Here is a 21003-nt window from a genome sequence, read left to right on the forward strand (position 1 = left end):
ACTCTCTACATGCCAGTCCAAAACACTCAGAGCTCCCTACTCTCTACAGGCCAGTCCAAAACACTCAGATCTCCCTACAGCTCCCTACTCTCTACAGGCCAGTCCAAAACACTCAGAGCTCCCTACAGCTCCCTACTCTCTACAGGCCAGTCCAAAACACTCAGAGCTCTCTACTCTCTACAGGCCAGTCCAAAACACTCAGAGCTCTCTACTCTCTACAGGCCAGCCCAAAACACTCAGAGCTCCCTACAGCTCTCTACTCTCTACATGCCAGTCCAAAACACTCAGAGCTCCCTACTCTCTACAGGCCAGTCCAAAACACTCAGAGCTCCCTACAGCTCCCTACTCTCTACAGGCCAGTCCAAAACACTCAGAGCTCCCTACAGCTCCCTACTCTCTACAGGCCAGTCCAAAACAATCAGAGCTCCCTACAGCTCCCTACTCTCTACAGGCCAGTCCAAAACACTCAGAGCTCTCTACTCTCTACAGGCCAGTCCAAAACACTCAGAGCTCTCTACTCTCTACAGGCCAGTCCAAAACACTCAGAGCTCCCTACTCTCTACAGGCCAGTCAAAAACACTCAGAGCTCCCTACAGCTCCCTACTCTCTACAGGCCAGTCCAAAACACTCAGAGCTCTCTACAGGCCAGTCCAAAACATTCAGAGCTCTCTACTCTCTGCAGGCCAGTCCAAAACACTCAGAGGTCTCTACTCTCTACAGGCCAGTCCAAAACATTCAGAGCTCTCTACTCTCTGCAGGCCAGTCCAAAACACTCAGAGCTTCCTACTCTCTACAGGCCAGTCCAAAACACTCAGAGCTCCTTACAGCTCTCTACTCTCTACATGCCAGTCCAAAACACTCAGAGCTCCCTACTCTCTACAGGCCAGTCCAAAACACTCAGATCTCCCCTACAGCTCCCTACTCTCTACAGGCCAGTCCAAAACACTCAGAGCTCCCTACAGCTCCCTACTCTCTACAGGCCAGTCCAAAACACTCAGAGCTCTCTACTCTCTACAGGCCAGTCCAAAACACTCAGAGCTCTCTACTCTCTACAGGCCAGCCCAAAACACTCAGAGCTCCCTACAGCTCTCTACTCTCTACATGCCAGTCCAAAACACTCAGAGCTCCCTACTCTCTACAGGCCAGTCCAAAACACTCAGAGCTCCCTACAGCTCCCTACTCTCTACAGGCCAGTCCAAAACACTCAGAGCTCCCTACAGCTCCCTACTCTCTACAGGCCAGTCCAAAACAATCAGAGCTCCCTACAGCTCCCTACTCTCTACAGGCCAGTCCAAAACACTCAGAGCTCTCTACAGGCCAGTCCAAAACATTCAGAGCTCTCTACTCTCTGCAGGCCAGTCCAAAACACTCAGAGGTCTCTACTCTCTACAGGCCAGTCCAAAACATTCAGAGCTCTCTACTCTCTGCAGGCCAGTCCAAAACACTCAGAGCTTCCTACTCTCTACAGGCCAGTCCAAAACACTCAGAGCTCCTTACAGCTCTCTACTCTCTACATGCCAGTCCAAAACACTCAGAGCTCCCTACTCTCTACAGGCCAGTCCAAAACACTCAGATCTCCCTACAGCTCCCTACTCTCTACAGGCCAGTCCAAAACACTCAGAGCTCCCTACAGCTCCCTACTCTCTACAGGCCAGTCCAAAACACTCAGAGCTCTCTACTCTCTACAGGCCAGTCCAAAACACTCAGAGCTCTCTACTCTCTACAGGCCAGCCCAAAACACTCAGAGCTCCCTACAGCTCTCTACTCTCTACATGCCAGTCCAAAACACTCAGAGCTCCCTACTCTCTACAGGCCAGTCCAAAACACTCAGAGCTCCCTACAGCTCCCTACTCTCTACAGGCCAGTCCAAAACACTCAGAGCTCCCTACAGCTCCCCTACTCTCTACAGGCCAGTCCAAAACAATCAGAGCTCCCTACAGCTCCCTACTCTCTACAGGCCAGTCCAAAACACTCAGAGCTCTCTACTCTCTACAGGCCAGTCCAAAACACTCAGAGCTCTCTACTCTCTACAGGCCAGTCCAAAACACTCAGAGCTCCCTACTCTCTACAGGCCAGTCCAAAACATTCAGAGCTCTCTACTCTCTGCAGGCCAGTCCAAAACACTCAGAGCTCTCTACTCTCTACAGGCCAGTCCAAAACACTCAGAGCTCCCTACTCTCTACAGGCCAGTCCAAAACATTCAGAGCTCTCTACTCTCTGCAGGCCAGTCCAAAACACTCAGAGCTCTCTACTCTCTACAGGCCAGTCCAAAACACTCAGAGCTCCCAACAGCTCTCTACTCTCTCCAGACCAGTCCAAAACACTCAGAGCTCCCTACTCTCTACAGACCAGTCCAAAACACTCAGAGCTCCCTACAGCTCCCTACTCTCTACAGGCCAGTCTAAAACACTTAGAGCTCCCTACAGCTCCCTACTCTCTACAGGCCAGTCCAAAACACTCACAGCTCCCTACTCTCTACAGGCCAGTCCAAAACACTCAGAGCTCCCTACAGCTCCCTACTCTCTACAGGCCAGTCCAAAACACTCAGAGCTCTCTACTCTCTACAGGCCAGTCCAAAACACTCAGAGCTCTCTACTCTCTACAGGCCAGTCCAAAACACTCAGAGCTCTCTACTCTCTACAGGCCAGTCCAAAACACTCAGAGCTCCCTACTCTCTACAGGCCAGTCCAAAACATTCAGAGCTCTCTACTCTCTGCAGGCCAGTCCAAAACACTCAGAGCTCTCTACTCTCTACAGGCCAGTCCAAAACACTCAGAGCTCCCTACAGCTCCCTACTCTCTACAGGCCAGTCCAAAACACTCAGAGCTCCCTACAGCTCTCTACTCTCTACATGCCAGTCCAAAACACTCAGAGCTCCCTACTCTCTACAGGCCAGTCCAAAACACTCAGAGCTCCCTACAGCTCCCTACTCTCTACAGGCCAGTCCAAAACACTCAGAGCTCCCTACAGCTCCCTACTCTCTACAGGCCAGTCCAAAACAATCAGAGCTCCCTACAGCTCCCTACTCTCTACAGGCCAGTCCAAAACACTCAGAGCTCTCTACTCTCTACAGGCCAGTCCAAAACACTCAGAGCTCTCTACTCTCTACAGGCCAGTCCAAAACACTCAGAGCTCCCTACTCTCTACAGGCCAGTCCAAAACATTCAGAGCTCTCTACTCTCTGCAGGCCAGTCCAAAACACTCAGAGCTCTCTACTCTCTACAGGCCAGTCCAAAACACTCAGAGCTCCCTACTCTCTACAGGCCAGTCCAAAACATTCAGAGCTCTCTACTCTCTGCAGGCCAGTCCAAAACACTCAGAGCTCTCTACTCTCTACAGGCCAGTCCAAAACACTCAGAGCTCCCAACAGCTCTCTACTCTCTCCAGACCAGTCCAAAACACTCAGAGCTCCCTACTCTCTACAGACCAGTCCAAAACACTCAGAGCTCCCTACAGCTCCCTACTCTCTACAGGCCAGTCTAAAACACTTAGAGCTCCCTACAGCTCCCTACTCTCTACAGGCCAGTCCAAAACACTCACAGCTCCCTACTCTCTACAGGCCAGTCCAAAACACTCAGAGCTCCCTACAGCTCCCTACTCTCTACAGGCCAGTCCAAAACACTCAGAGCTCTCTACTCTCTACAGGCCAGTCCAAAACACTCAGAGCTCTCTACTCTCTACAGGCCAGTCCAAAACACTCAGAGCTCTCTACTCTCTACAGGCCAGTCCAAAACACTCAGAGCTCCCTACTCTCTACAGGCCAGTCCAAAACATTCAGAGCTCTCTACTCTCTGCAGGCCAGTCCAAAACACTCAGAGCTCTCTACTCTCTACAGGCCAGTCCAAAACACTCAGAGCTCCCTACAGCTCTCTACTCTCTCCAGACCAGTCCAAAACACTCAGAGCTCTCTACTCTCTACAGGCCAGTCCAAAACACTCAGAGCTCTCTACTCTCTACAGGCCAGTTCAAAACACTCAGAGCTCCCTACAGCTCTCTACTCTCTACATGCCAGTCCAAAACAATCAGAGCTCCCTACAGCTCCCTACTCTCTACAGGCCAGTCCAAAACACTCAGAGCTCCCTACAGCTCCCTACTCTCTACAGGCCAGTCCAAAACACTCAGAGCTCTCTACTCTCTACAGGCCAGTCCAAAACACTCAGAGCTCTCTACTCTCTACAGGCCAGTCCAAAACACTCAGAGCTCCCTACTCTCTACATGCCAGTCCAAAACACTCAGAGCTCCCTACAGCTCCCTACTCTCTACAGGCCAGTCCAAAACACTCAGAGCTCTCTACAGGCCAGTCCAAAACATTCAGAGCTCTCTACTCTCTGCAGGCCAGTCCAAAACACTCAGAGGTCTCTACTCTCTACAGGCCAGTCCAAAACACTCAGAGCTCCCTACAGCTCCCTACTCTCTACAGGCCAGTCCAAAACACTCAGAGCTCCCTACAGCTCCCTACTCTCTGCAGGCCAGTCCAAAACACTCAGAGCTCTCTACTCTCTACAGGCCAGTCCAAAACACTCAGAGCTCTCTACTCTCTACAGGCCAGTCCAAAACACTCAGAGCTCCCTACTCTCTACATGCCAGTCCAAAACACTCAGAGCTCCCTACAGCTCCCTACTCTCTACAGGCCAGTCCAAAACACTCAGAGCTCTCTACAGGCCAGTCCAAAACATTCAGAGCTCTCTACTCTCTGCAGGCCAGTCCAAAACACTCAGAGGTCTCTACTCTCTACAGGCCAGTCCAAAACACTCAGAGCTCCCTACAGCTCCCTACTCTCTACAGGCCAGTCCAAAACACTCAGAGCTCCCTACAGCTCCCTACTCTCTACAGGCCAGTCCAAAACACTCAGAGCTCTCTACTCTCTACAGGCCAGTAGAACTGATGTTTTGCCAGTTTAATTGCCTTGCAGAGTGAGTAGCTACACTGTTTGTATTCTGCCATATTCCCAGTCACCTTGCCATGGTTAAATGCGGTGGTTCGCACTTTCAATTTTGCGCGAATGCTGCCATCTATCCACGGTTTCTGGTTAGTGTAGGTTTTAATAATCACAGTGGGACAACATATCCTATAGACTTCCTGATAAACTCAGTCACCGTTTCAGTGTATTTGTCAAAATTATTTTCGCAAGCTACCCGGAACATATCCCAGTCCGCGTGCTCAAAACAATCTTGAAGCGTGGATTCCGATTGGTCAGACCAGCGTTGAATAGTCCTTAGCATGGGTACTTCCTGTTTGAGTTTCTGCCTATAGGAAGGGAGGAGCAAAATGGAGTCATGGTCAGATTTGCCGAAAGGAGGGCGGGGGAGGGCCTTGTAGCCACCCCGGAAGTTCGAATAGCAATGGTCAAGGATTTTAGCAGCCTGAATACAACAGTCGATATGTTGATAGAACTTCGGCAGCCTACTCCTTAAATTTGCTTTGTTAAAATCCCCGGCTACAATGCAGCCTCAGGATATATGGTTTCCAGTTTGCATAAAGTCCAGTGAAGTTCTTTGAGGGCCATCGTAGTATCGGCTTGAGGGGGGATATACACGGCCGTGACTATAACCAAAGAAAATTATCTTGGGAGATAATGCGGTCGGCATTTGATTGTGAGGTATTCCTGGATGGGTGAACAGGAGGACTTGAGTTCCTGTATGTTACTACAATTACACCACGAGTCGTTAATCATGAAACACACACCTCCGCCCTTCTGCTTCCTGGAGAGATGTATTTCTGTCTGTGCGATGAACTGAGAACCCATCTGGCTGGACCGATTTCGACAGAATATGCCCAGAGAACCATGTTTCCGTGAAACAAAGTATGTTACAGGCCTTGATGTCTCTCTAGAAATAAATCCTTGCCCTGAGCTCGTCGACCTTGTTATCCAAAGACTAAACATTAGCGAGTAATATACTTGGAAGCGGTGGGTGGTGTGCGCGCCTCCTAAGTCGAACCAGAAGGCCGCTCCGAGTGCTTCTCCTCCACCGGCGATGTTTTGGGTCAGCCGCTGGAATCAGTTCGATTGCCCTGGGGAGAGCAAACAAAGGATCTGCTTCGGGAAAGTCGTATTCCTGGTCGTAATGCTGGTGAGTTACCGCCGCTCTGATATCCAATAGTTTTTCCCGGCTGTATGTAATGATACAAAACACTTTCTGAGCTAATAATGTAAAAAATAATACTTAAAAAAACAAAATACCGCAAAGTTTCCTAAGAGCTAGTCGTAAGGCCGACGTCTTTGTTGGCACCAGGTCAGAGACTTGTCCCAAAGCCACTCCTGCGTTGTCTTGGCTGTGTGCTTAGGGTCGTTGTTCTGTTGGAAGCAGGTTTTCATCAAGGATCTCTCTGTACTTTGCTCCGTTCATCTTTCTCTCGAACCTGACTAGTCTCCCAGTCCCTGCCGCTGAAAAACATCCCCACAGCACAATGCTGCCACCACCATGCTTCACCATAGGGAGGGTGCCAGGTTTCCTCTAGACGTGACGCTAGGCATTCAGGCCAAAGAGTTCAATCTTGGTTTCATCATACCAGAGAATCTTGTTTCTCATGGTCTGAGAGTCCTTTAGGTGCCTTTTGGCAAACTCCAAGCGGGCTGTCATGTGCCTTTTACTGAGGAGTGGCTTTCATCTGGCCACTCTACCATAAAGACCTGATTGGTGTGCTGCAGAGATGGTTGTCCTTCTGGAAGGTTCTCCCATCTCCACAGAGGAACTGTCGAGCTCTGTCAGAGTGACCATCGGGTTCTTGGTCACCTCCCTGACCAAGGCCCTTCTCCCCCAGATCTGTGCCTCGACACAATCCTGTCTCTGAGCTCTACGGACAATTCCTTCCACCTCATGGCTTGGTTTTTGCTCTGACATGCACTGTCAACTGTGGGACCTTATATAGACAGGTGTGTGCCTTTCCAAATCATGTCCAATCAATTGAATTTACCACAGGTGGACTCCAATCAAGTTGTAGAAACATCTCAAGGATGATCAATGGAAACAGGATGCACCTGCGCTCAATTTTGAGTCTCATAGCAAAGGGTCTGAATACTTATGCAAATAAGATATTTATGTTTGGGTTTTTTTTATCTAAAAACATGTTTTTGCTTTGTCATTATGGGATAATTGTATCTATTTTAGAATAAGGCTGTAACGTAACAAAATGTGGAAAAAGTCAAGGGGTCTGAATACTTTCCGAATGCACTGTATAAAACCAAAGAAAGCACAGAAGACAAGGAGACTGAGGAAGATGTGAGAAAAGGGTGGAGGGAAAAAGAGAGCAAGATAGCATTTGTAGATATTATGAGGCCCCTGAGTTTTCCCTGACTACATGACTTGACCAAGAAAAACTCCTGGACCTATTCTAGAGGATCTAACTTGGGGTCCAGCGTTTTTCCTGGTCCGGTTTTGTGGCCATGATAAAGGGCCCTACAGTATGCACAGGTGTAGTATCTTAATTTTGCCGGTTTCTCCCAGCAGGAAAATAATGCTCCATCAACAGGAAATCTGCATTTTTCTGTGAATTATAATTAATGGAAATTTTTGTAGGGATTGATACATGTTTTGTTAGGGCAAATGAAGTCTGACATTTTAAAGTGGAAATTAAAACTTTAGAAGCCTTTTTAAACCTTGAATATACTGCAAGAAATTTCCTGCAACAACAGGGTGATCAAATTAACATCATACACCTGTATATATTATGAAGTCCAGTGCACTGTAAGTCTACCTGTTGGAGTTCACTGTCAGGCCAAACTGATACGACAGATAGAAGATAGAGATGAAGAAGCATGAAGAAAGGATACAGAATATCTGTAGGGGATAGAGAGATGGAGATAGAGATATAAATAAACATGGAGATACAGGCTGAATGCATTACTTCACCGTCCGAGTATCAAAGCCAGGTCAGCTACACAACTCAATACTGAGTCAGCCCTCTGAGCTAATACTTATCTTCAGGTCTAAGGCATGATTAGTCATCATGCGAGGGAAGTTCACTTAAAAATCTCCCCTATATATGTTACATAGAGATAGTGATGCAGAGATATGTCTATTACTATTTCAGAATTTCTTATCACATTATGCTTCCTTTAGAGGTCAATGTCAGTACGTGGGTATCTTTCTCCTCTCTCTCTCTCTTACTCTCTCTCTCTCTCTCTCTCTCTCTCTTGCTATCCCTCTCTCTCTATTCCTCCCTCTCTCTTTTCTGTCTCTAGCAGGAGGGAAGAATAGTCAATTGGACTAATAAAAAAAACTGCTTGTGTGTGTGTAGTATCTGATGGTGATGATGTCTTAATGATAAATCTGCTGATGCGGGTGTCTGATAGCTGGTGGGAGGAGAGTGCTGTGGTCAGTGGCTCACTCTGCTGCGGTTGGTTTCCTGGAAATATGATTTAGGCTGATTATGTATATTTCCTTCCTCTCCTCATTTTCAGTGCCTTCAGTTTTTTTGCTTTTTTTTACTATTAAGGCTGTGTGCTGCCTTGAAGTATTGTATAATAAAATATTGTTACAACTCAAACCTCTCTCTATCTGCCCCCTCACCTCTTCCTCTTCCTCACTCTCTCTCTTTCTCTCTCTCTCTCTCTCTCCTCAGAGACCGGAGTGATAGACCCAGTGCTTATAGAGCGTTATAACACTCCAGGGTTCGTAGGCTGTCTGTCACGTGTCCAGTTCAACGGAGTCGCACCCCTGAAGACTGCCCTAAGAAACCCTGTAGCAGACAGACCGACAGACAGACAGACAGACAGACCGACAGACAGACAGACTGTGCCAGTGTCCTACCAGGGTAAACTGGTAGAATCTAACTGTGGAGCATCACCTCTCACCATCCCACCAATGTCTGCTGTCACCGATCCTTGGCGCCTGGACTCAGGTACGATACACACACACACACACACAAACATTTCTGCAGGAAAAGCAGGTACACACACCACACACACATTCTCATATTGGGGATGCTGCAGTCTTCCTTGTGCTCCAGTGGGATGGTTGTCTCTGTCTCTGGTCAATAACATCTATTGATCCAGGAGCCACAAGCAAAACGCACAGTCAGCTGACAGAGCAAATATGTCAGTCTATCTATTTCTTCTCTCTCTCTCTCATTAGCTTACTACACACCCATCATAACACTCTCCATGTCGTCTCTCTCTCTCTCATTAGCTTACTGCCAGTCTGTCTGTCATAACAATCTCTCATCCACCCACTCTCTTCTCTCCCTCTCGCTCTCTCCACTTGTCTACCTGACAGATCTGTCCATCAAGAGGGATAAAAGCCTATTAGTGGGAGACTGGACAGCTTGGCCTGGTGTTTTTGATTCATTGCTCTGTAGTGTGTTTACAGTTCAATGGAAGGCAGTGGTGTGTGTGTGTGTGCGTGTGCGTGTGTACATGTGCCTGGTGTGTGTGCACGTGTGCGTGCGTTGTGTGTGGGTGTATTACATTTACATTTTATTCATTTAGCATACCCTCTTATCCAGCGCGACTTACAGTTACTGCATTCATCTTAAGATAGCTAGGTGAGTATAGCTGTCTAGCTGATGTGATATCTGTGTCTCCAGGTGCAGAGTTCCCATTCAACGAGGAGAGAGTGATCCCAGATGGAGTCAACAGGAACTCAGCCATTATAGGAGGTACGTGCAGTAAGGCCTGTATTCAGATGGATCTTATCTTAAACTAACATGTACGACAGAGACATGACCCTCTGCCAGGTCCAGATGTCATCTTGATGTTGATCTATTGGAATTCAGTTGTCTCCAAATGTGTTTCCCATGGGTCTACATGATGTCAACAAATTATGTATTTGATTCAGTAACATTCTGCTCCAACTTTAACTGTCTATCAATATCCATTCTATCAATATCTATCAATATCCATTCTATCAATATCTATCAATATCCATTCTATTAATATCTATCAATATTCATTCTATCAATATCTATCAATATCCATTATATCAATATCTATCCATATCCATTCTATCAATATCCATCAATATCCATTATATTAATATCCATTCTATCAATATCTATCAATATACATTCTATCAATATACATTCTATCAATATCTATCAATATCCATTCTATTAATATCTATCAATATCCATTCTATCAATGTCAATTCTATCAATATCTATTCTCTCAATATCCATTCTGTCAGTATCTATCAATATCCATTCTATCAATATCTATCAATATCCATTCTAACATTTTACATTTACATTTTAGTCATTTAGCAGACGCTCTTATCCAGAGCGACTTACAGTTAGTGCATACATTATTTTTTTATACTGGCCCCCCGTGGGAATCGAACCCACAACCCTGTCGTTGCAAACGCCATGCTCTACCAACCGAGCTACATCCCTGCCGGCCATTCCCTCCCCTACCCTGGACGGCGCTGGGCCAATTGTGCGCCGCACCATGGGTCTCCCGGTCGCGGCCGGCTATAACAGAGCCTGGATTAGAACCAGGATCTCTAGTGGCACAGCTAGCACTGCAATGCAGTGCCTTAGACCACTGCGCCACAATATCCATTCTATCAATATCCATTCTATCAATATATATCAAGATCAATTCTATCAATATCCATTCTATCAATATCCATTTGATATAGAAATTAAAATATATACAGGTTAAAAGTAATGACTAAATGTTCCACCCTTAAATATAGTTGTGAAATGTTCTTGTTTTAAGTATGATTAGTACTTTCTTAGTAGTGACTAATTATTACACTCTGAAACTGTGTGAGATGTGTTAGAATCTACTACCTGGTAATGTGTGAGTGTAGGACCAGTAAAGATTATGACATTGTGCTACATTTTAGCAATGTGAGTAAGAGTTAGGCCAGACAACAAAGGACAAGGAGAACTGTCTACAGGCAACTGAGAAACCAAGATAAAGAGGCCTCCCAATTTAGAGAGGAGAGAGACTATGAAAAGAAAATGTGTGTGTATGTGTGTGTATGTATGTGTGTATGTATGTATGTGTGTATATGTGTGTGTATGTATGTGTGTGTGTATATATGTGTGTGTGTGTGTGTGTGTGTGTGTGTGTGTGTGTGTGTGTGTGTGTGTGTGTGTGTGTGTGTGTGTGTGTGTGTGTGTGTGTGTGTGTGTGTGTGTGTGTGTGTGTGTGTGTGTGTGTGTGTGTGTGTGTGTGTGTGTGTGTGAACTGATGGTCAGGAGAGCAGTTTTAAAGTGGAAAACTACAGCCCGCCTACAGAGGGGTGGTATTTTCGTATTACGTGTGCGTATAAAAATATTGTACGACCATTTTGTGGCAGAATTCTCAATGAATAAACATCTTTGACTATGCAGACCGGGACTCTGTCCGTTTCTTTATCCAAAAGCATTACAACCTTTTGGGAGACGCACAGAGACACTGAAATAGTTTGTTAAATAATTCTCATAACACCATTCTATCAATATCTATCAATATCCATTCTATCAATATCTATCAATATCCATTATATCAATATCAATTTTATCAATATCTATCAATATCATTCTATTAATATCATTATCAACATCCATTCCATCAATTTCTCAATATCCATTCTATCAATATCGATTCTATCAATATATATCAATATCCATTCTATCAATATCTATCAATATCCATTCTATCAATATCTATCAATATCCATTCTATCAATATCCATTCTATCAATATCTATCAATATCCATTCTACCAATATCATTCTATCAATATCTATCAATATCAATTCTATCAAATTCCATTCTATCAATATCCATTCTATAAATATCCATTATATCAATATCTATCAATATCCATTATATCAATATCAATTTTATCAATATCTATCAATATCATTATCAATATCATTCTATCAATATCTCTCAATATCCATTCTATCAATATCCATTCTAACAATATCTATCAATATCCATTCTATCAATATCCATTCTAACAATATCTATCAATATCCATTCTATCAATATCCATTCTATCAATGTCTTTCAATATCAAATCTATCAATATCTATCAATATCCATTCTCTCAATATCCATTCTGTCAGTATCTATCAATATCCATTCTATCAATATCCATTCTATCAATATCCATTTGATATAGAAATTAAAATATATTCAGGTTAAAAGTAATGACTAAATGTTCCACCCTTAAATATAGTTGTGAAATGTTCTTGTTTTAAGTATGATTAGTACTTTCTTAGTAGTGACTAATTATTACACTCCGAAACTGTGTGAGATGTGTTAGAATCTACTACCTGGTAATGTGTGAGTGTAGGACCAGTAAAGATTATGACATTGTGCTACATTTTAGCAATGTGAGTAAGAGTTAGGCCAGACAACAAAGGACAAGGAGAACTGTCTACAGGCAACTGAGAAACCAAGATAAAGAGGCCTCCCAATTTAGGGAGGAGAGAGACTATGAAAAGAAAATGTGTGTGTATGTGTGTGTATGTATGTGTGTATATGTGTGTGTATGTATGTGTGTGTGTATATATGTGTGTGTGTGTGTGTGTGTGTGTGAACTGATGGTCAGGAGAGCAGTTTTAAAGTGGAAAAATACAGGCCGCCTACAGAGGGGTGGTATTTTTGTATGACGTGTGCGTATAAAAATATTGTACGACCATTTTGTGGCAGAATTCTCAATGAATAAACATCTCTGACTATGCAGACCGGGACTCTGTCCGTTTCTTTATCCAAAAGCATTACAACCTTTTGGGAGACGCACAGAGACACTGAAATAGTTTGTTAAATAATTCTCATAACACCATTCTATCAATATCTATCAATATCCATTATATCAATATCCATTCCTTCAATATCTATCAATATCCATTCTACCAATATCATTCTATCAATATCATCAATATCCATTCTGTTAATATCCATTCTGTCCATGTCTATCAATATCCATTCTATCAATATCTATCAATATCCATTCTATGAATATCCATACTATCAATATCCATTATATCAATATCTATCAATATCCATTCTATCAATATCCATTCTATCAATATCCATCAATATCCATTCTATCAATATCCATTCTATCAATATCTATCAATATCAATTCTATTAATATCCATTCTATCAATATCCATTCTATCAATATCTATCAATATCCATTCTATCAATATCTATTCTAGCGATATCTATTCTATCAATATCTATCAATATCCATTCTATCAATATCTGTCAATTTCATTATATCAATATCTATCACTATCCATTCTATCAACATCCATTCTATCAATATCTATCAACATCCATTCTATCAATATCCATTCTATCAATATCCATTCTATCAATATCCATTCTATCAACATCCATTCTATCAATATCTATCAACATCCATTCTATCAATATCCATTCTATCAATATCCATTCTATCAATATCCATTCTATCAACATCCATTCTATCAATATCTATCAATATCCATTCTATCAATATCTATCAATATCTATTCTATCAATATCTATCAATATCCATTCTATCAATATCTATCAATATCATTATATCAATATCTATCAATATCATTATATCAATATCCATTCTATCAATATCATTATATCAATATCCATTCTATCAATATCTATCAATATCATTATATCAATATCTATCAATTTCATTATATCAATATCTATCAATATCATTCTATCAATATCCATTCTATCAATATCCATTCTGTCAATATCTATCAATATCCATTCTATCAATATTCATTCTATCAATATCTATCAATATTAATTATTTAAATATCTATCAATATCCATTTTATCAATATCTATCGATATCCATTCTCAATATATATCAATATCCATTCTATTAATATCTATCAATATCTATTCTATCAATATCCATTTTATCAATATCTATCCATATATATTCTATCAATGTCTATCAATATCCACTCTATCAATATCTATCAATATCCATTCTATCAATATCTGTCAATATCAATATCTATCACTATCCATTCTATCAATATCAATATCTATCAATATCATTCTATGAATATCTATCAAAAACATTCTATCATTATCTGTCAATATCCATTCTATCAATATATATCAATATCCATTCTATTAAAATCTATCAATATCCATTCTATCAATATCCATTCTGTTAATATCTATCAATTTCCATTCTATCAATATCTATCAATATTAACTATTTCAATATCTATCAATATCCATTCTCTCAATATCTATCAATATCCATTCTATCAATATTAATTATATCAATACCAATTTTATCAATATCTATCAATATTGATTCTATCAATATCCATTCTATCAATATCTACCAATATCCATTCTATTAATATATATTCTATCAATATCTATCAATATCCATTCTATCAATATCTATCAATGTCTATTCTATCCATATCTATCAATATCCATTCTATCAGAATCTGTCAATATCCATTCTATCAATATCCATTCAGTCAATATCTATCAATATCTATTCTATCAATATTCATTCTATCAATATCTATCAATATTAATTATTTAAATATCTATCAAAATCCATTCTCTCAATATCTCTCAATATCCATTCTATCAATATCTATCAATATCCATTCTATCAATATTAATTATATCAATATATATCAATATTCATTTTATCAATATCTATCAATATTGATTATATCAATATCCTTTCTATCAATATCTATCAATATCCATTCTATCAATGTCATTCTGTCAATATCTATCAATATCCATTATATCAATATCTATCAATATTCCTTCTTTCAAAATCTATCAATATCAATTTTATCAATATCTATCGATATCCATTCTCAACATTAATCAATATCCATTCTATTAATATCTATCAATATCTATTCTATCAATATCCATTTTATCAATATCTATCAAGATCCATTCTATCAATATCTGTCAATATCCATTATATCAATATCTATCACTATCCATTCTATCAATATAAATATCTATCAATATCATTCTATGAATATCTATCAAAAACATTCTATCATTATATGTCAATATCCATTCTATTAAAATCTATCAATATCCATTCTATCAATGTCCATTCTATTAATATCTATCAATATCCATTATATCAATATCTATCAATATCCATTCTATCAATATCTATCAATATCTATTTTATCAATATCTATCACTATCCATTCTATCAATATAAATATCTATCAATATCATTCTATGAATATCTATCAAAAACATTCTATCATTATATGTCAATATCCATTCTGTCAATATCTATCAATATCAATTATATCAATATCCATTCGATCAATATCTAGCAATATCAATTTTATTAATATCTATCAATATCAATTTTGTCAATATTAATTATATCAATATCTATCAATATTCATTCTGTCAATATCTATCAATATCCATTCTATAAAAATATATCAATATCTATTCTATCAATATCCATTCTATTAATATCGATCAATATCTGTTCTTTCAATATCATTCTATCAATATCTATTCTATCAATATCTATAAATATCCATTCTATCAATATCTCAATATCTATTCTATCAATATCTATAAATATCCATTCTATCAATATCTCAATATCTATTCTATCAATATCTGTCAATATCCATTATATCAATATCTATCAATATCCATTACATCAATATCAATTTTATCAATATCTATCAATATCATTCTATGAATATCTGTCAAAAACATTCTATCAATATCTATCAATATCCATTCTATTAAAACCTATCAATATCCATTCTATCAATGTCCATTCTGTTAATATCTATCAATTTCCATTCTATCAATATCTATCAATATTAACTATTTCAATATCTATCAATATCCATTCTCTCAATATTAATTATATCAATATCAATTTTATCAATATCTGTCAATATTGATTATATCAATATCCATTCTATCAATATCTACCAATATCCATTATATCAATATCATTCTGTCAATATCTATCAATATCCATTCTATCAATATCTATCAATATCCATTCTATCAATATTCATTCTATCAATATCTATCAATATCTATCAATATTAATTATTTAAATATCTATCAAAATCATTCTCTCAATATCTCTCAATATCCATTCTATCAATATCTATCAATATCCATTCTATCAATATTAATTATATCAATATCTATCATTATTAATTCTATCAATATCCATTCTATCAATATTAATTATATCAATATCTATCAATATTCATTTTATCAATATCTATCAATATTGATTATATCAATATCCATTATATCAATATCTATCAATATCCATTCTATCAATGTCATTCTGTCAATATCTATCAATATCCATTATATCAATATCTATCAATATTCCTTCTGTCAAAATCTATCAATATCAATTTTATCAATATCTATCGATATCCATTCTCAATATATATCAATATCATTCTATGAATATCTATCAAAAACATTCTATCATTATATGTCAATATCCATTCTATTAAAATCTATCAATATCCATTCTATCAATGTCCATTCTATTAATATCTATCAATATCCATTATATCAATATCTATCAATATCCATTCTATCAATATCTATCAATATCTATTTTATCAATATCTATCACTATCCATTCTATCAATATAAATATCTATCAATATCATTCTATGAATATCTATCAAAAACATTCTATCATTATATGTCAATATCCATTCTGTCAATATCTATCAATATCAATTATATCAATATCCATTCGATCAATATCTAGCAATATCAATTTTATTAATATCTATCAATATCAATTTTGTCAATATTAATTATATCAATATCTATCAATATTCATTCTGTCAATATCTATCAATATCCATTCTATAAAAATATATCAATATCTATTCTATCAATATCCATTCTATTAATATCGATCAATATCTGTTCTTTCAATATCATTCTATCAATATCTATTCTATCAATATCTATAAATATCCATTCTATCAATATCTCAATATCTATTCTATCAATATCTATAAATATCCATTCTATCAATATCTCAATATCTATTCTATCAATATCTGTCAATATCCATTATATCAATATCTATCAATATCCATTACATCAATATCAATTTTATCAATATCTATCAATATCATTCTATGAATATCTGTCAAAAACATTCTATCAATATCTATCAATATCCATTCTATTAAAACCTATCAATATCCATTCTATCAATGTCCATTCTGTTAATATCTATCAATTTCCATTCTATCAATATCTATCAATATTAACTATTTCAATATCTATCAATATCCATTCTCTCAATATTAATTATATCAATATCAATTTTATCAATATCTGTCAATATTGATTATATCAATATCCATTCTATCAATATCTACCAATATCCATTATATCAATATCATTCTGTCAATATCTATCAATATCCATTCTATCAATATCTATCAATATCCATTCTATCAATATTCATTCTATCAATATCTATCAATATCTATCAATATTAATTATTTAAATATCTATCAAAATCATTCTCTCAATATCTCTCAATATCCATTCTATCAATATCTATCAATATCCATTCTATCAATATTAATTATATCAATATCTATCATTATTAATTCTATCAATATCCATTCTATCAATATTAATTATATCAATATCTATCAATATTCATTTTATCAATATCTATCAATATTGATTATATCAATATCCATTATATCAATATCTATCAATATCCATTCTATCAATGTCATTCTGTCAATATCTATCAATATCCATTATATCAATATCTATCAATATTCCTTCTGTCAAAATCTATCAATATCAATTTTATCAATATCTATCGATATCCATTCTCAATATATATCAATATCCATTCTATTAATATCTATCAATATCTATTCTATCAATATCCATTTTATCAATATCTATCCATATATATTCTATCAATATCTATCAATATCCATTCTATCAATATCATTATATCAATATCTATCAATATCCATTACATCAATATCCATTTTATCAATATCTATCAATATCATTATATCAATATCATTATATCATTATTTGTCAATATCCATTTTATCAATATCTATCAATATCCATTCTATCAATATCTGTCAATATCCATTATATCAATATCTATCACTATCCATTCTATCAATATAAATATCTATCAATATCATTCTATGAATATCTATCAAAAACATTCTATCATTATATGTCAATATCCATTCTATCAATATATATCAATATCCATTCTATTAAAATCTATCAATATCCATTCTATCAATGTCCATTCTATCAATATCTATCAATATCCATTCTATCAATATCCATTCTATCAATATCCATTCTATCAATATATATCAATATCCATTCTATCAATATCCATTCTATCAATATCCATTCTATCAATATCCATTCTATCAATATCTATCAATATCTATTTTATCCATATCTATCAATATCCATTCTATCAGAATCTGTCAATATCCATTCTGTCAATATCTATCAATATCAATTCTATCAATATCCATTCGATCAATATCTATCAATATCAATTTTATTAATATCTATCAATATCCATTTTGTCAATATTAATTATATCAATATCTATCAATATTCATTCTGTCAAAATCTATCAATATCCATTCTATCAATATCTATCAATATCCATTCTATCAATATCCATTCTATTAATATCGATCAATATCTGTTCTTTCAATATCATTCTATCAATATCTATTCTATCAATATCTATAAATATCCATTCTATCAATATCTCAATATCTATTCTATCAATATCTGTCAATATCCATTATATCAATATCTATCAATATCCATTACATCAATATCAATTTTATCAATATCTATCAATATCATTCTATGAATATCTGTCAAAAACATTCTATCATTATCTGTCAATATCCATTCTATCAATATCTATCAATATCTATTCTATCAATATCCATTTGATCAATATCTATCCATATATATTCTATCAATATCTATCAATATCCATTCCATCAATATCTATCAATGTCCATTCTGTCAATATCCATTCTATCAATATCCATTCAATCAATATCATTCTGTCAATATCTATCAATATCCATTCTATCAATATCTATCTATATCCATTCTATCAATATCCATTCTATCAATATCTATCAATTTCCATTCTATCAATATCTATCAATATCCATTCTACCAATATCCATTCTATCAGTATCCATTCTATCAATATCCATTCTATCAATATCCATTCTATCAATATCCATTCTATCAATATCTATCAATATCCATTCTATCAATATCCATTCTATCAATATCTATCAATATCCATTCTATCAATATCCATTCTATCAATATCCATTCTATCAATATCTATCAATATCCATTCTATCAATATCCATTCTATCAATATCTATTGATTTCCATTCTATCAATATCTATCAATATCCATTCTATCAATATCCATTATATCAATATCTATCCATTTCCATTCTATCAATATCCATTCTATCAATATCTATCAATATCCATTATTTCTAAATCTACTTCTTCGTCTCTGCCCTCAGGTATCATTGCCGTGGTGATTTTCACTATCCTGTGCACGCTGGTGTTCCTGATTCGCTACATGTTCCGTCACAAGGGCTCCTACCACACCAATGAGTCGAAAGGGGCGGAGCCAGCCAGTGGAGAATCAGCTGACACCACCATCATCTGCGCCGAAACCAACCCGGAAACCATTGATGAATCAAAGAAAGAGTGGTTCATCTAACTGCCAATTGAAAGACAGATGAGAAGTGGAGAGTTGGATGTTCGTCTGTTGACCAAGCACAGGAGAGATGGATGGAAACGTTGTGTCCCTACTGGATGGTGGAGGGATTGGAGTGGGTGAAAGGATGTGTACAGAAATCAGATTTCTTTTCATAACTGCAGAAGAAAGACGAGACAGTCTATTGGAAGGTTGCGTTGAGAGTTGAGAGACTAAATCTGTACATAGTCTTTCTTTGTATTGTGTTCAAGCATTTCCAAGAGTCCTTTGAATACAGAATAGTTATATAACAGCAGATCTGGATCAAATACATTCAAATACTTTAGGTTTTTAGAAGTGCACTTGATTTAGTTTGGAGTTTGCACCATTAGGACTATTCTATTGTCCCCATTGTACCAGGCAAACTAAATCAAGCACAGCTCAAGTATTTGACCTATGTATTTGACCTCTGTATAATAATAATAATTGATCATATGCTAGCAAAGACTTGTTTGTTTGAAAGATTATGCCAAATCATCTGTTTTGGCATTTCTGTTGGTCATGCTTACATGTCCATGATCCATATCCACTCCAACATTATTTCTCAAACCAATCCATAAGGTGTTACCAGAGAAACATGGATGCCAAAAGTCCAGCTGTAAATATGTGTTATTTATAAATATATTTTATTTCTTTTTTAATATATGTTTATTCAGAGACATTGGTACTATACATTGACAAGTCATTTCAGATAATATTTCTAAGCATAGCACATATCCACATATGAGAGGTTTAATTTAATTATGACATTAGATTGTATCCACGAGAATACCTTCTCATCGATGGTTGGAGAGGAATGTCTCAAAGCATGATGGGAAAACATAGCAGAACCATAGCTACACACTGCATGGCAGTTTGCTTTCTGTCCTTCCTCTGAGAACGAGTGAACTCTTGAACTTTCAGCGTGTTTTCTGTTTCCAAACACTTGTTTTACACTGAGAGAGAAAAACATTAGGAACACCTCCCTAATATTGAGTTGCACTCCCTTATGCCCTCAGAACAGCCTCAATTCATCGGGGCATGGACTCTACAAGGTGTCGAAAGCATTCCAAAGGGATGCTAACCCATGTTGACTCCAATGCTTCCCACAGTTGTGTCAAGTTGGCTGGAAGTCCTTTGGGTGGTGGACCATTCTTGATACACACAGGAAACTGTTGAGCGTGAAAAACCCAGCAGCATTGCAGTTCTTGACACACTCAAACCGGTGTGCATGGCACCTACTACCATACCCT

General features: G+C 37.4%; 1 protein-coding gene across 1 annotated transcript in view; it reads left to right on the top strand.

Annotated features, from left to right (window-relative positions):
* The window catches only part of LOC121569322 (contactin-associated protein-like 2), a 345749-nt gene extending 324961 nt beyond the window's left edge, over nt 1-20788 (top strand). The window contains exons 29-31 of the mRNA XM_045221575.1: nt 8563-8841; nt 9526-9597; nt 19533-20788. Coding sequence (XP_045077510.1) covers nt 8563-8841; nt 9526-9597; nt 19533-19735 — 554 coding nt within the window. The 3' untranslated portion in view covers nt 19736-20788. The remainder of the gene's footprint in view (nt 1-8562; nt 8842-9525; nt 9598-19532) is intronic.
* Nucleotides 20789-21003: the final 215 nt, after the last annotated feature.

The sequence above is a fragment of the Coregonus clupeaformis genome, chromosome 7, assembly GCF_020615455.1.
Source record: "Coregonus clupeaformis isolate EN_2021a chromosome 7, ASM2061545v1, whole genome shotgun sequence".
In the NCBI taxonomy this organism is placed as follows: Eukaryota; Metazoa; Chordata; class Actinopteri; order Salmoniformes; family Salmonidae; genus Coregonus; species Coregonus clupeaformis.